The sequence below is a fragment of the Cornus florida genome, unplaced genomic scaffold, assembly GCF_030987335.1.
Source record: "Cornus florida cultivar Cherokee Brave unplaced genomic scaffold, ASM3098733v1 CherokeeBrave_3.0.0_Hap2_Chr05, whole genome shotgun sequence".
In the NCBI taxonomy this organism is placed as follows: domain Eukaryota; kingdom Viridiplantae; phylum Streptophyta; class Magnoliopsida; order Cornales; family Cornaceae; genus Cornus; species Cornus florida.
In genome coordinates, this window is record NW_026775575.1 from 115610069 (window position 1) to 115628329 (window position 18261).

General features: G+C 37.3%; 1 protein-coding gene and 1 pseudogene across 2 annotated transcripts; both read left to right on the forward strand.

The window, feature by feature from the left end:
* Positions 1–476: 476 nt before the first annotated feature.
* Positions 477–7073, forward strand: LOC132308830 (uncharacterized). Of its 2 annotated transcripts, none has more exons than XM_059807077.1 (6): positions 477–1186; positions 2748–3785; positions 4226–4420; positions 4526–4659; positions 6155–6265; positions 6449–7073. In XM_059807077.1, exons 1-6 carry the CDS (start codon positions 1022–1024, stop codon positions 6507–6509), a joined length of 1704 nt encoding a protein of 567 aa, XP_059663060.1. In that variant the 5' UTR covers positions 477–1021; the 3' UTR covers positions 6510–7073. The 2 variants fall into 2 exon arrangements, with proteins under 2 accessions (XP_059663060.1, XP_059663059.1); XM_059807076.1 differs by having other exon boundaries at positions 483–1186; positions 4505–4659.
* Positions 7074–9056: 1983 nt separating this feature from the next.
* Positions 9057–10798, forward strand: LOC132310039 (pectinesterase 2-like; annotated as a pseudogene).
* Positions 10799–18261: the final 7463 nt, after the last annotated feature.

An 18261-nucleotide genomic window follows, 5' to 3' on the forward strand; every position in this document is an offset into this window, starting at 1 on the left:
CTATCTGGACGTGTTGAAATCGCTTTCAAATTGCCCTCATTGTAAGTAGAAATGATGTAAAAGTGGAATTGACTTTGTACCAACTTCTTAGGCGGGTCGTAGTGCAAGGTTGCTATTGCTATTTAATTGAATGTTACGGGTTCAAAACGAAAACTTATATTTTCAAATATGGAGGTGAAATTAAATACATATGAAGTCTAGGGCTATCTCCAGTGAGCCCACAACTTTCTTGTATAAATAAATTTTTTTTTTTTAACATGACACAGAGTACAAATGGATCAAATTTGTGGAACATTACCAAAATATCATTAATTTCATATTTTGAAAATCTATAAAGGATGGTGTTGTCAACCCCCTTAAAATGTGAGACTCTTTGTTTCAAATACTGAAACACTTATGTGATAAAGAGTTACAAATAATTCACGTTAAATTGAAAATTTTATATAAAAATAAAATAAATAAATAAATTTACTACATTTTTGTGAAAAAAATATTTCAAAGTCTCTTGATAACCTAGACTATTTTTAAAATTTTGATCCGTCCAAGTGTGACCCCACTCATTTGTGCAGAGTTCCGACCGAGTTACAATTTGAATACCCATATGTAGGCAGAGAAGACGCCATGTTTTCGCTTCCTTTGTTCAACGAACGCTCTCTCTCCTCTCTCTCACACATACACACACTAACTCTTCACAAGAAAGCCAACTAAGTACATAAAAACTGAGTCTTTTCCATTCCATTTTCATCTCTGTACAATGCCTTACCCAAAACTACTCTGAAATCTCTCTCTCTACCACTCATACACATGCCCAATAATCCCATCAACCTACACATCATATAACTCCAACCCAATATATATATCAAAATGCAGTCATTCCCATAACTTCTGAATCTGAAACTTTATCTTCCTTTTCTGATTTTTGTTTTTATGTGGTAGAGGAAAATTAGTGGGTTTTGAATCTTTTGATGATGTGAAGATCAGATCTTTGAAGGCATTTTTTCGGTGGGGTGGTGGGGCTGAGATGGGATCGAGCAGTAGCAAACATAATGCACCCGAATCATCATCATCATCGTCATCCGATGTTCGGAGGACTCGATCCCGATCCAAAGGAAGCGGTGTTTTTCAGTCTTATTGTCTCCGACCGTCGTCTGGATCTCACGACGATGACAATGACAATGACGACCAGGTCACTTTATCTTCGCTCTTTTCATATCTTTATTCTTCGATATTTCACATTTCTGATTCTCTTTTTATATGTAGATAGATATGTGTATTTGTGTGTGTGTGTGTGTGTGTTTTATTATAAATTTTGATGTGTTTGCCTGGTATATATTTTACATGGCTATTCTTTTGGGGCTTACATTTTGAAATTTCAAATGATTTGATTTGGGAACTGGGTTAATGATGTTGAATATTGAGTTGAAATGCTTGAGTTGTGATTTGCATGACTGCAAAAATAGAGTGTTAAATAGGACTAAATTTACACCCAAAAAAATTGAACATTGGAGAATTATTTGAGCCGAAGTCAACTGCAGAGTTTACACATCGGACTCGCCCTAAAATATTCATGAAAATGTACTGGAGTGTGGATGTAGATTGGTGTACATTGGTGCTTTGTTATACTTCGTAGTCTTGATCTCTAATTGTGTGAAGTGTGCTAATTTGAACACCCCCTTGTAGGTATTTAGAGTGCGAGTGCTATCTGTATTTATGTTGATTTCCAGAACTTTCGTCTCATGCTTCACATTTGTCATTAATCATCACTTCTTTATTGAACAGATACATACATGGGTTCTTATAGTCATTTATCCTTTATAGCTCCACGATTTCTTCTCAATATCATCCCCTATTTTGCGGATTGACATATGGCCACACATCTTCACCATAACAGATTTATGAAACAAACATTTTGTCAATCAGTTAATGATTTGCACGTCCACTGATCTCCTCTTTGCACATTTGAAGTTTGTTGAATTTGTAATATATCTCCTCAACCTCATCTAATTTGTAGAATGGTGCACTCAATAACTTTGATGATTTGGCTTAAATGAGAAAGAGTGTGGCATCTATTTGTGTGGATTAATTAGGAATGTCTTGCATTCTGTTTGTACGGGATAATGGCAAGCTAATGATGATGAATTGGGAATGTTTTGCGTCATGTCCTCAATGTTTCTCTAATTTTTTGAATCAAAATTGGCCAGTGTGCATGTTCAGCTGCATGCATCTGTTACTGTTTAAATTAAGAAAATTGGTTGACTTGGCCTTGAGTTTTTGATCAAGGGATTTCCTCCCTTTATAACCACCCATCTTTCCACATACGACTTCTCACTTTCCTCAAGTATTGAATGCTGATCCTCTGCCTCTCCAATCATGCTCCCTTCTTTGCCTCCTAATTTCAAATGACAAATTTTCTAGTGTTCAAGCATTCCTCTTTTATATTTGAATAAACATAAATAAAATTGTACATATCAGTTTTTTGTGACAAAATAAAACTGTTCTATGTTAATTGAAAATATTTTTCTCCCCATCTGGTCAGCATTGTTAGCACAACTCTGTGTGTACATGCTTCATTTTAGAAATGTTCAGCTGGTATAGGTCAGACCAAACATCCTGCAATCATTGGTTGTGATTGAACTGTCCTTTTACATGCTCTTATACATCCATAAATACTATAATAATAATATTATTATTATTATTCAGATCATTAAATTGATATTTAACTCATGCTTCGGTTTTCTGATCATCAGAGTGAAGAAAATGGTAATAACAGCCAATGTGCAATCCAGAACAAATCAGACCTGGATCAAGTGAAAGCTGACTGCTACAGGAAGTTTAAAGTTGAACAACCTGGTGATACAACCTGTATACCTTCCAACATCGAGCTTGATGAGTGGGGTCAATCAAGCCTCCCATATACCGTCTCCAGATCTGATAGTAGTTCTTCCCGAGCTTTCTCTAGCCGATCATTGAACCCGTCAGGTCGCTTGCTTTCTCGTTTTAGATTTTTTCCTGGTAATTTAAGCTTCAGGTTAAGCAGAGCAGCCAGTTTAGGGTCATCGAGGGCTTATCCTGTACCTTCGACAAATGATGAAGAAGAGCTTCATCTACACGCAGGTCCTGCCATTGGCTTGGTTAGTAGAAATGAAACTCGACAAGGTCCTGATTCACTTCCTGTATGGCTCAGTAATAGATCTCCCATGGCACAGTATGAAGATGTTTCTTCTGGTAACTTGCAGATTCCTCCAACTTCTGCTTCTTCTGATGGTTTACGAGATGATCAGATAATTTCTACTGAAGACATGACCAGAGATATTGATAATACTCCAGTCGAGTTTAATGTAAATATCCGTTCTCCAATAAATCATACTGAAATAGATGGTATTGAGACAAGACCTTTTGATAGGCAGAGTGGAGCTCGAGAACCTGTGGAACGGAATGTAAGGCTTAGTAGAACCCTAAGTGTTGGAAGACTTCGTGACAGAGTTCTACGCAGGTCATCATTTCCTGACTTAACATTTTGTCCTTTGCAACAAGAAAGGGAGGATGGATATGCTTATCAGGATGGCCAGAGACAGGATTTGGGTGGCGGGACAGGGGCATTGGCATCTGATGAGAATGCCTTGGTCTCTTCAACTTCTGGCTATGCTCCGTATGGTATGTCTGGTTCCTTGTACTGCAGGCAAGATTCTGAAGTGGAAACCTCGCGTGCAAGAGAAGCCAGGTATCTTGATCTCTTGGAACATGGATCAAATTTTCTAGAACGGAGAAGAAGAATAAGATCTCAGGTTTGTAAAATTCTATTAACTAATTATTGACAGTTATATATATTTAATCTCCTTAACTGGAGAATGTAAAAGGATCCGTGGTCCTAAACTTTTTTCTCATATTGACTATTGACAGCAATTTTTAAATCAGATCCAGATCATGTGGCCTGTTAGCAGGGTTCTGGGTGCCCATAGTTTGGCTGTTTAGGACTTAAACTGGCCAAATTTGAACTTATGGTTTCTATATGTAATTTTGAAATTTTGCTTCCCTTTCAAGTAGGAATTATTGCAGTTCCATATCGTCCTAAAGGTGGCAGTTAAATTCACATTCTGCTACAATACTGTTTTTATAATCTATTCGGCCAAACTTAGAACTCTTGTGCCTTGTGTGTGTGGCGCTTGTGAGTGTTATATTTGTACTTCTTAATGCAACACATTCTAATGAATGATACATATCTTAGGTACGTGCTCTTCAGCGGTCGGGGAGCCGTTTTGAGAACTTGTCCAGACATGAGAGATCTTGTATCTTATCTGGTCAACATCGAACAGGTCAGTGCACCTGCCGTGTCAGTACTCGAAATGCTAATTCAAATGATGGCACCAGTGCGAGGGCTAGCATATCAAGAATTGTCATGTTAGCAGAAGCTTTATTTGAGGTAACCCTACCTTTTCTGAGGGCTTCCATTGTTCTCCTTACCCACTTTTATTTGAGTTGAATCTTTTGTACATATCTTAATTAGGTTCTCGATGAAATTCACCAGCAATCTGTAGCTTTATCCTACCAACCTTCTGTGTCTCCAATTGGATCTATTCCTGCACCTAATGAAGTTGTGGATTCTCTGCCTGTGAAATTCTACAGTAAATTGCAAAAGCATCTGAATGAGGAGTCTGCACAGTAAGTACAAATGTTTCATTTTATTTGATTTTCAATTTACTGGAACATCTCTGATGGATATGGTTGTTTCTTTTTATTATTATACATGAGGGAGACCCTTTTCAATTTATTGGGACTACTTTGCTACAGAATCATATTTTGCTGTCATAACTTGTTGGTAGGCCTGTGCTTGCAAAGTATCAAATTATCTTAAGTTGACAATCTTTATTATCTGAGTACATTGTAGCCTATAGATACCAATTTCTATATGTAAGTAAATCTGGTCCGAGTTTGTGACCTGCTTATCCATGTGCTGGTTAGACTTGAGCCGTTAATTGGTCCAGGCCAATCTTAAAAATTGATCATGCAATTAGTCTGAGTGATCTACCAGCTTCCTCCAGTGTGTCTAGCATGTTGTGCCATGGGTTGTGGCCTGTGATTGGACCTTTAAAGTTCCTACAAGCAGTGTTTGTGGTTTCGATCAGAATCTTATGCAGCATCTGTAGATGAGTTTCTGTCTGTTCTAAACATTGGTAACACAAATGGTCAATCACCTACGGATAGTTGCTGCAGTTTCTTGTAGTAGTTGATGCAGCATTTGTTGCCATACATTAAGGTATTGCTTGTGATTAGCGATGGCAATTTGACCCGCTCTCGCGGTTACCCGCCCGCCTTGTTTTTGGTAGTTTTGGGGGACTGTTTAGCTTATTTGGGCGGGGATGGTTTGATGTAATAAAAACCTGCATGGGTCTGGTGCGGGGGTGGGGGGAGGTCGCCCCGCCCCGTTCCGTTTAGATAGACAAATTACTTAAGTACCCTTATTTCATTAGTATATATATTTCTCAGTATATATATTAAGTACCCTATATAACAGTATTAAAGTAACAAATGAATTTGATTAGAAGGAAAGTTGCAATAGTGAAGAACTGAAGATGAGGAGAAAAAAAAAGAACTAATCTATTTCAACGATAAAAAAATTATGGTCTTAAATGGGGCAGGGCGGATACCCGCAGGGGTAAAAATGTTAAACGGTTGCTGGGATGGGGTGGAAAGTCTCCCCGTTTTTGCGGTTTGGGGTGGGACAGGGGCAAGGTTTTTAAACGGTTGCAGGGGCGGGGGAGGGTACACCTGCCAAAACCCGCCCCCATTGCCATCCCTACTTGTGATCATTCTAGATGATGTAGCATCAAATCAACTTAGTTTCTCAGTTTTTTGGTGATATATGAGTATTAGGTTGCTTCTTTCAACACACAACACGACAGTTCTATTGAGGTTTATGAATATATGGAGAGATTTGTGTTGGCTGTAGTGTAGAAACTTCTGGAATTGAATATGTTTATTTTTAAGTGTCAAGTCCTATGCGTTATGTGAAGATTGCCTTTCTACAAGTCTCATACTAATCGAATTGGTGAGATTTTTTAAAACATAATCACTGACGCACTTCTATTTTTCTTGTTCTCTTTTTGACACTCATTATCTTACTGGCCAATTCCTTGGCTAATCCTTTGGTTTACAGGTGTTACATATGCCTTGTTGAGTATGAAGAAGGAGACAGCTTGCGGATATTACCTTGCCATCATGAATTCCATAGAACATGTATAGATAAATGGCTCAAGGAGATACACAGGTACAGATTTCAGCTTATGTTTTTAGTTATTACAAATTATCCTGCTATCAATTTCTTATGAGTACATCCTCCATGGCAGATAAACTCATCAAGTATACATCTCAACTCAATTTTACTCCAATAGCTGAAAAGTATTTTACTGGTGATTTTTTTTTTTTCCCTAACCAATGATATGACACACAGGGTCTGTCCACTTTGCCGTGGGAATATCTGCAGATCCGACTCGTTACCTCTGGAGAACTAAGGCAGCCAGTTTGCAGTATGTTTTGTCGCGGACCATCAGAGTGCTTGGAAACCAAAGAGATGTTTTTCTCTACCTTGGCAATCATAGAAAGTTATGCCTTAAGTTATGATGGTTTGAAAAGTTTGATTTTGTTTCTGCTGCTGGGGCTTTTGCTACCTTGTTTTAGTTGTTTGGTTGCTGAATAAAGCATCAAAGCTTGGTAGAAATGGACCAAACTGCTCGTGCCGTGCCACATCTCTTTTGCTGGAATCTTAAAAGCTGCGTGCACACACAAGGAGGAGGGGGGAGGCCAATTGTAGTACCATTTGTTGTGTGTGGAGAATTATTTTCTTGAAAAAGGTTTATTATGATGAATATGCTCATCTGGTCTTGAATGTATTCTTAAATTCACTGCTGGTATACTACAGGCATCTTTTGATTGAGATGGTTTTATTGTCAGTTTAACCACAACTGCGGGAGAAAAGAACAGAACTAGTGCAACTAATGTCGTAGTATCATTTCTTAAAGAATGTATGGCCAAGCCTCACTGGTCTAAATTGATTTTATATACATATATTTCATATATACTCACTTGTGTACATGTCTATAATCTATATACCAGATTTTATTACATGTAAAATGACTATATATATATATATATATATTTTTTTTTTCTTTCTTTTTTTCTTGAAGTGTTATGGTGCATTAATTTTCAAACGAAATAACAATGTATGGGTAAGATTTCAATTCAATTAGGCACCTTAAACAATATGCATACTTGGCACAATAGCTAATGATGTATGCTGTAATTTCATTGTTTGTTACGTTTCATAATTGCTATGACGTCCCCCACTCAACCAAGTTTGTGAGTTTCCAAAACAGAAAAAGAAACAATAATTTCATGATTAAGTGAGAGAGTACATGTGCTGAAACACATTGCGTGCCTCTTTCGCCAACATAATTAGCTTTAGTTCATGAACAACTTATAACTTTAAAGTAATGATCTCTTAAAACTACTTTAGTAAAGTTTGAATGATATAAACAAAAAATAGAACTCCTTGTGGGACAGGAATTGAGGACCTATTTGGTTTGTAACTTTAAAAATAGTTCTTAAGAACTCAAAAAACAGAAAACTCTCAGAGAATCTTTTATAATTCTCTAAAAATATGCATTTTTATAACTGAGTTTTCAGAAAACTGAACCAAGCAAAGTTGTTTCTACAATTTTTTGGTTTCAATTTTATAAAAATATAAAACTATTTCCATAGTTACAAACCAAACATTTCTTAAGTTTTTGGTTAGTGGAATGATGCAAAAGATGAAATGATATGAGAAAATGAAAATTCCATCTCTAAGTCCTAATTTTCTTCCTAAAAAATACTACGTAATACGGAGTAGGTCTTAATACCATTGAGTGCTATTTGTAAAATTCTTTTCAATTTAAATTCTAACTACTAAATCGTTCATTTTTGTGTAGAGTTTACTACAACATGAATACACAAAAAAAACTAAAAATTTATGCAAAAAAAACAAAGGTATTATCATCTCATTTATTTATATTTTACATCTAATTTGGTAAGGGTATATAAATGAAAATTTGAGCAGTTTAGAACTTGATGGAAAAGTTTTCAAAAATAGAACTTATTAAAAATTGATATGTCTTTATTTATTTTTGTTTTTTATGTGTGAAAAAGTCTTTTACAACAACTCTCTCACTAGTAATATGAGTATTCTCACTTGAGCTATAAGTGGTTATGAGAGAGAGATTTTTTATGCTATTTGTTAACCTATATGGCTTTTGGATAATGAAGATTTTGATTTTATGCAAATAAGGAGTTTAGGGACATAGAAAATCAAGTAGTAATAAAACTGCTTTGCCAAATGTATTTCGCTAGAAATTTTTGTATATTTCAGACAAATTCATTTTATTTAAAATGAAGTGTAAATTTATATATTCATGTACAACAAAAACACTATTAGTATGATAAATAATAGAGTTCACTTAATGTTCCATTTGTTTGAGTATAAAATATTTTGTGTTTTTTAGTATTTGGTTGTCGTAATTTATTTACGAAAAAAAAAATATTAAAGCGTACAAAAAATAACTAATTCATCAATTTTTGACAAGCTATTTTAGATGTCCACCCGATGGATTCGAACTCAACCGCGACCTAAACCTTTGACAAACACTAAAAAATATATATATATTTTACCAGAAAAAAGAAAATATTTTAGACCTTAATGAAACTTAATTACTAGAGAATAATATATTGTTTGTAACAAAGAGAAGAGGGTTAAAGTGAAATAGGATTTGAAATTAAGTGGTCTTGTTTATTAGTAATTTTTACATTCCAAATCATATGAGATATAGACTCAATATATTGCACATGGGTCTGTTTAAATAAAATGGATTTCAGAAAATTATGATAGGAGGTTTGAGAGATTGAGAGCCTCATCAAACGTCTAAAATCATGTTGTACACATGAAAACACAGCTCACACTTTAGAAACAGAGTCTCCTAGCTAACCCATCCAAAAGCAAGGGAAGGGAAAACATTACCAATTGATCCATGGCAATGACTGATAGTATCATGCCTTTTGCAGTTCTCTCTCTTTATATGCTTTTGTCACTGGCATTATCCCAATTTAGTCCTTCCAACATAAATTTATGGTGCAGCAAAACACCATACCCTGAGCCTTGTCAGTACTACATGAGTCACAACTCTCATTGTTCTGCTACCAATCAAAAATCTGAGTTCGCAATTATGGTCATACAGAATGCTTTAGATCAGGCCCTCCAAGCTCACAATTACACAATGCCACCAGAAGGAGCGTTCCAAAATGAGCGCGTGAAAGCTGCATTCGCAGACTGTCACGAGCTCTTTGAGAATGCCATACTGCGGCTCAATCTCACAATCACTCATTATGGTCAGTCCACTGATGTGGACAAACAAACATGGCTCGGTGGAGCCCTAACGAATTTTGAAACGTGCAGGACCGGATTTGATGAGCTAGGGATTTCCAATCACATTCTACTACTTATGTCAAATAATGTCTCCAAGTTACTCAGCAATGCTCTAGCAGTTAACAAGGTTGAATCCATTGGATTAAGGTACAAAAATGGATTTCCCACTTGGGTTTCAGACAGTGACCTAAAACTTTTAAAGGCCGATAGTCCCTGTTCAAATTCTATTATGATCTTGTGGTGGCTCAAGATGGCTCAGGAGACTTCAAAACCATTAAAAAGGCTGTAAATGCTGCGTCGAAAAGGGAAGGAACCAAAAGGTTGTCATTTATGTGAAGGCAGGGACTTACAATGAGAAAGTTGAGATAGGCAACAGGTTGAAAAATGTCATGTTGGTTGGTGATGGCATTGGGAAGACCATGGTCACAGGACATAAACATGCTGGAGGAAACACTACCACCTTCAAATCAGCTACCTTTGGTAATGTCTGCAAGCTTAATCTTATTTTACTTTACCTTAAAATGGTTAACAAAATGAAATATGTGACAAAGCTATCCAAAAAAATTACTATATGCTCTCATTATTATCATCTTTGTTATATTATGCACTTTTATCTACTCTGACCTACTTACTACTGTATTATGAAATTGAGCAACAGCTGTGAGTGGTGATGGATTCATTGCTCGTGCCATGACCTTCCAAAACACAGCAGGACCCCTAAAAGGGCAGGCAGTGGAGCTACGATCAGGATCTGATCTCTCTGTATTTTATAAATGTAGCTTTGAAGGGTATCAAGACAGTCTATATGTTCATTCAGAAAGACAATTCTACAGACAATGCGATATACATGGAAAAATAGACTTCATATTTGGGAATGCAGTTGTTGTTCTCCAAAACTGTAATATCTATGGTAGGAGGCCCCATGGGAAGATGAACACAATAACAGCTCAAGGTCGGTCCAATCCTGACCAGAATTCCGGAATTGTGATTCAAAACTGTAGAGTATTGGCCGGTGAAGACCTCATACCATTTCAAAGTTCAGTGAGAAAATACTTGGGAAGGCCTTGGAGGAAGTACTCTAGGACAGTTTTTATCAACACCTATCTTGGAAACTTAATTGATCCAGCAGGGTGGTTGGAATGGGATGATGATAGTTACCTTAGTACCCTTTACTATGGGGAATATAATAACACAGGCCCTGGTTCTTTGACAGCAAACAGAGTGAAATGGGGTGGCTTTCATGTCATTACAACTCTATCAGAAGCATCAAAATTCACAATTGAAATTTTTTTGGGAAGTGATTCTTGGTTGAACTCCACTGGTGTACCTTTCACGTCCGGGCTCTGATATGTTCTAACATTTTGAGAATCTGTATTTACAGTTCATTCCAGGTGAATTTCATTTAGAGTATGACTGTGATGAGGGCACCCTTGGTGAGGTCGCGTCTTGTCACAACATTTTTCTTTCATTTACTTGAAGAATATGGTAATAATTATTTTCACTTGGGCTTTCAATTAAATTCAGACATTTGGTTGTTTTTAGTTTGTGGTGTACATTTGATGAATGCAGTTTAATAAGCAAATGCAGCTTAGGTCCTACTATTTCTAAACAGCGACCTACCATGGGTGTATTACTTAGAGCAGCCGCAGGGGATAGCTAAAGCCTGCTTTTGGCGATATGGGAGCCTAAAGCAGCTGCAGCGGGCTAGCTGAAAAGGGTGGGGCACACTTTGTCTCGTATGCCGGCTCGCGGTGCAGTGAGCCGGCCCGCGATCGCTGGATATATATATATTTTTTTTGTTTTTTTCCTAATGCAAAACGGCGTCGCTGAGCCTTTTTTTGTATTATTTGTAACAGTCCTGAATAGTGCCTCAAAGGCATTGTTTGGTTATTTTGAGGTTTATTTTTAAAAAATAAAATTCATTAAATAAAAAATATATTGTTTAGAAACTGTTTGTTCAAAAATAAATTTATTTGGGCCAAAAATAAATTTATTTTTTTTTTCCCTTAAAATTTGGTTTTTTTTAAAAAAAAAAATTTGACTTTAAATTTTAAATGTGTACCACAAATAGTGTATTTGGCCGTTAAGGCACTGTTTGGCTGACACAAACAGTGCTTTAACGGCTATAATTTTTTTTAAAAAAAATTAAAAATTCAAATTGTTTTAACTTTATTAAAAAAAAAAAAAAACTTTTAATTAAAAATTTTAAAATCATTTCTCTTCTATAAATACCCAAACTCCTATTATTTTGTAATCCTTGGTCTATTTATTTTCTTATTCCAATTTAGGATATTGTATTTTTAAAGTTATTTTTAATTGTTTTGTTTAATTTTTTTTTTTTTTAATTCATAATGGATAATGTATTGTTTCAAGTTACAATCTCAATCGTAATTTTTTTAATAATTTGCAAAAATACTGTTTGATTGAAAAATATTGCCGTTGTGAAAATATAGCCGTTACAAATATAACCCTTAGGAATATTGCGGTTAAAAATATAGCCGTTAGGAAATTTTTTTAAAAAATTAATAATTTTATTTATATATATATATATATATATATAGCGAAAATTCAAAGAGCCTGATGGAGTGCATGTTTCTGGAGAGCAAAAGCTGTTGACGTGGCTCTTGGAATTGTTGACGTGGTTGGAAAAGTTGAAGTGGCATTTTTAGAAAACCAAAATTCAGAGAGACTGATACAGATGGCCTTAGTAGCCAATCCGGAGAGACTGATGCTGACAGCCTTAGTAGCTATGTAACGACTCGAACCCGAGAGTCCGAATCACTAAACGGGTCCTTAACCGAATCCGAGATCAACAAAAGACGTTACCATTCATTCTTATGGCAATACATAATATACGTGTCATCCCAGGGTTTATAAATAATAAAAATAATATGGATCATAGCTACAAAATAGGTCAAACAGTCCACTAATCCATCAAAACCTGTGGAAGAATGTCATCTGCCACTTTCCTTCCCAAACCTGAAAAATGTTAAAATAATGGGGTGAGTTTAAGCTTAGTAGGAGGTGTCTAAGACACACCTCTTATGACCCCGTGAATCCACGTATAAAATAGAAATCAAGAGAACGAGATCATACTATACCGGGGATGCAATCCATATCCACAACATCAAATATAAACACAATGTTATCCAAGTCACAAATACACCATATATGCCAATGAAGTGCAATGCCATGCCCATGTCGCTCACCAGTTCCAAAACATTTCCGTTTCAACTTTCAAACCGGTAGTGTAATCCGACCCAAGGCACTTCCAAGGCGTCATGAAAGGAGGATTGACTAACTATCCACGACCACAAGGCACCTCCAAGGCGTCGCATCCAGCCTAGTTAGCCCAATCCCTAGTCCTCTTTAGACTACACTAACACCACGGACCACTAGGCGCTTCCTAGGCGTCCGGGTTTTCACAAACACTATTCCAAAAACTTTTTTCCCAAAAACAATTTCATTTGTTTTTAAAACAAACATTTCCCTTTTATTTTTCCCAATGAATGCATGAATGCTTCATACTTCCGAATACCAAATTCAATAATAAAATTTTACATACTCTTCTACATCATCATCATTTTATTATTATTATTATTATTATTATTATTATATTTTTGATAGCAAATTCCAAACAATTATTTCACAACCACAACATCAATTTCCATAGCAATTGGGAATTCACAAGTCACACAACATACCAAAATTAGACATGTTTCTTCATAATAATGTAAATAGCCATGTATATAACCCAATTAGCATGAAAAATACATTCGTCATTTTGAGCACATACAACCACAATAGCAATGGACAAGATAATTAAAATTAAGCATGCTTAAGGTTAAATTAAAGAGAAAAATTCACAAAAAATCCAAAAAGTCATGGATTAGAACACCACTACCTCAATTTTGTAGAAAACCCTCAAATTTGCCGAATCCAAACCCTAGAATTCAAAATTCTTAGGGTACACCAAAACCACCTTTGCTCCGATCAAATCGAAGATCTCGACGCGCTCTTTAATTTGTTGCAAACGGTATCTAAAAACTTCAAATGGTGAGAGAGATATCAAGGTTTGAATTTTTGAAGCAAAATGAAAAAGAAAAATCTAGAAAGAGAATGGGAGAGGAAGAGAAGTGAGAGGCCTAAATGACTTCTTAGCCTTTAAAAAAGGTGGTAGGTCCCACCACCAAAAACATTGTCTTTTTCTTTATTCCTTTTCCTTTTATTTTTACCACACAATTATACATATATAAATAAATTACAACAATTACAATCTACCCTCCTTAAAAGATTTCGTCCTCGAAATCTACCCTCCTTAAAGAAGGAGACCCACAATCACACACCTTCCTGAGAACACCTCACAAAACCCCAAAACCATGAACTCACCAACATTACTGCTTTTGACACCGGATGTCACCAGGCAATCACACACCATTGTTACAAAAACACAATGCTCACTACCCTATAAGGGTACTCATTACTCACGATATTAGAACACGAGACCAGTTAGGCCCTACATCCGACTCTCAATGGACATCATTTTACTGTACACGGCTACGCAAGACTCTGAAGCCCGAAAGAAGAATAGTCTCTAGACCACCGAACATGACAATATTCTATCTCAGCCCATCCTTTAAAGGACACACATAATCCCAAACAAGGAACCCTGTTTATGACACAATCAAGCTCAACTCTAATCTACATATCTCTGTCAGACCGAACACTCACTACCTAACACTTAACTACACCATTACATACCCGTAGAACAACAACCAACCACACCAAGCAGCAATCACTAAACTTATCATCCTTAAGATAACTAAACAACAAATCTCCCAACGACTGCATAATCATGAGTCACCAAAGCAGTAAAACGTACTATCCTGTACATAGAACCCAAATCCTTAAAAAAAGATATTCGATAATCAATGATCATACCGCAAACCCTTTACCAGACACTTGGTACTACCTAACACACTCCGTCACCCAAAACAAACCATCCGAATCCATATTGTCACATCGACACAACCCGCAATACCGTACTCTCACTGTTCTTGACAAACCAAAGCAATCATAGACTTTTAACCCGACATTGTGCTAAAGAGGAATTGATTCAGGAGAAATGGTTGGCTAGGCCATTCTCATCCTCAATCTGGTCTCAACACAGATGTCGTCCCTGTTCTTAGGTCTAAACCTCAAACACACAGTCCACAAAACAACCTAGAGATCCACTCACTATCCACCCATCATTCCACATAACCTTAACAACTATACAGTCACATATCAACATGCTAAAAGCAACACAACAATCATTCCTCGATCACACAATCATAACAAGCTAAAAGCAACACGATACCAAATGTCACAATCATCGACCAACATTAAAGATCCCTAATTTCCTCATAACATCCACACCAGGTAAACAACTCATAATATTACTAGATTCAATTCCTACCCCATTAAAACACACAATGCGACTGTCTCATGCCTGAAACCTTAAAAGCCAAGGTCAATTATTCCTACAGTTCTTCAACGGAATCCCATAATCACGCTTTAGCTACAAAACATTCAAACAATACCAACACTTGTTCTCAAGACACTGCTAGAATCAATCACCTCTAAAAAATACATGAGTCACATCACATCACCTAATTATCCCCAAGCTATGATTCGCGACATATTTCTTAGCCATCACCGCTAGTACTAAACATTGGAAACACAACCCCTATTCAGCAACCTGTGCTTCACTTTCTACCAGTCAAAACCACTCTCAAAATAAACACTACAAAAACCGAAGACTTTACCCCCCCCCCCCCCCTTGTGGGAGTGAGTCAACCCCTTCAATCAGGATCTCAATCGATGAACTCTATCAGCGTAACAAACTGCTCACAAATCCGTCCACCCACGGACACGCATAACTCCTAGATAGAGTACAAGTCTCGCGACAAACGACGTCCTTGCAAAGACTAGAACAAATGGAAATGATAACAAACCCCGCTCTCACAAGAGACTGACGACTCGCACCTGAATGCACTCAACACCTTGTCACATGCTACACACCAACTGTCCAACCATGGACACCCAATCTCACCTGAGATGAACTAAACTCCTTACACAAAAAGAAAAGAACTAAATGGATATCCATACGGAACTACAAACTCAATTATAGGCGACCCTACCACTAACGGACCATCATACACTATCAACACAGAAACTTTGCATATGATACCCCGCAACACCCATGCTAACCAAAACCAATCAAATCCCTACCACCCATTCGTCGAGTACTAAGATACAACTCACAACACAACCATCAGACAAGAGCATCAATGCTCACAACACACCAACACTAGAAATGATCACAACCCATCAGACACTGCATCCTGTCACTCCCAAATGGCAACCCCTATGCCATAAAATGACATTTTACCACCCGTTCCATCACTACCTTCCCAGACGATACTACCTCGATCACCGTGCACACTCAACTCGTGATCTCAGTCACAATAACCCACTGACTCGTCAAAAGAAAAAGGGTGCCTATCTGGCAACATTGTCCTCATTGGCTCTAAAGACTAAGCTGCTCACCATCACCTCGACTGATGCACAACCCCCATCACCTACCTGAAAACATACAACAAACAACTCATAATCTCCAAACCACCCTCTGATCATACTCCAAACCATTATGCTCATCAATACTAAACATCACGCCATAACGCCTCTACTACCATCATTCTCGAATGACAACTCAAACTTCTCATCTCACTACATCACCAAGTCACCATCAAGTAATTCAACTGATGACACCATCATAACAAAAGAATAAGCATTTCTCTCGATACTTTCCACAACAGCTACTATTTACCACTAGGAAAGAACTTCCATACGACAATGCCATGCTGACAAATCCTCAAAACAAATTAAGCACAAATTTCAAAATGCTCATCACTCAACTGTCACCTCAAAACCATCAACGAGGCAATCAATCACAAACGCGTATCTGGTTACTCAAACCACTCATCCTAAACACAATCTACGTACCTAAACAATAAAACTTCATACCCCAGGTTCAACGTCACTACCTCCCCCTCTTCACTGTTCCTTAAAACACTCTTGGCCCCGATAAAAGTCAAATGGGGCTACCAACTAAACCTACGAGATAACCCTCATTCCAATCATTTTAATCATCTGTCTATCTCTTCGGATCCTTAAACAACATGTACTACTTCCCCGTACCCCAGACACAACTTAAAATTCAACTCTAGTCCACAGCTTTCAATTTCAAAAACACAATCCATTAGATACACCGTACCTATCCTCTTTCACTTAGTCCTCAAATGACCCGGTACTCCAATAACCCCATACTACCTACCTTATCGTGCAATCCTACACTACACAGCTAAAATTGTCCACTATACACCACCTCGAGACTCTCTCGAGAACTGTGACAACCTATAATCCCGCTCATCCACCAAGCCATGCAATCAACTCACCGAGAGTTAATTACTCGCAACACGCTCCTGTAGCTTCCCGAAATGGGAATCACCCTCGATTAACAAGTCTCTAAGACATACTCTTACATGACCACAAAATGATCCACATCCCGCAACCGGTCCTACGTCACCTTAAACCTACAGAGTCCAACAAGTCCCCTTAACAATCAAAACCAATATGCTTCTTTAGACCGTACCAAAATACTCGAAATACACGTCTACAACCCATAGACTATACTCGTGACTCAAGCAACCTCTATCACACCCCCACAAACCGATTCGAGAGAACCTCAATACTAAATCGTGACCTAAGTCACAATCACTAAATCCCTAAGGTCATACCTTTCTCCTACGAAACCCTCACTCGTACACCTGACCTCCACGGTCACAAAAACCCATACACCGATGCATGAAACTCACACACAACATAAACACCGTGCCATAAAATGTGAGCCCATTCTAAAGTCGTGCTCTAAACATCGTACAAAATGCAACAAGAAGATCAAAATGATACACACCCAATAACTCAATCCATGAGTTAGAAGTCAATACCTGTAGTTCGATAAGAACCAATACCCAACAACCCTGGCGCAACCGAGCTTCTTTTCTACTCAGGTCAAAACTCATATAACCATCATATGCTTGATCGCATAAATACATAAGAAAATAGGTATATACATAAGACATACTTATATATATACACAATAACCGAAGTATAACCCTTGACACAAAATAGGTCAAACAGTCCACTAACCCATCAAAATTTGTGGAGGAATGTCGTCCGCCACTTCCCTTCCCAAACTTGAAAAATGTTAAAATAATGGGGTGAACTTAAGCTTAGTAGGAGGTGTCTAAGACACACCTCTTATGACCCCGTGAGTCCACGTATAGAATAAAATTCAAGAGAACGGGATCATATTATACCGGGGATGCCATATATATCCACAACGTCAAATATAAACACAACGTCATCCAAGTCACAAATACACCATATATGCCAATGAAGTGCAATGCCATGCCCATGTCGCTCACCATTTCCGAAACAATTCCGTTTCAACTTTCAAACCGTTAGTGTAATTCGACCCAAGACACTTCCAAGGCTTCACGAAAGGAGGATTGACTAACTATCCACGACCATAAGGCACCTCCAAGGCGTCGCATCCGGCCTAGTTAGCTCAATCCCTAATCCTCTCTAGACTACACTAACACCACGGATCACTAGGCGCCTCCTAAGCGTCCGGGTTTTCACAAATACTATTCCAAAAACTTTTTTCCCCAAAACAATTTCATTTGTTTTTAAAACAAGCATTT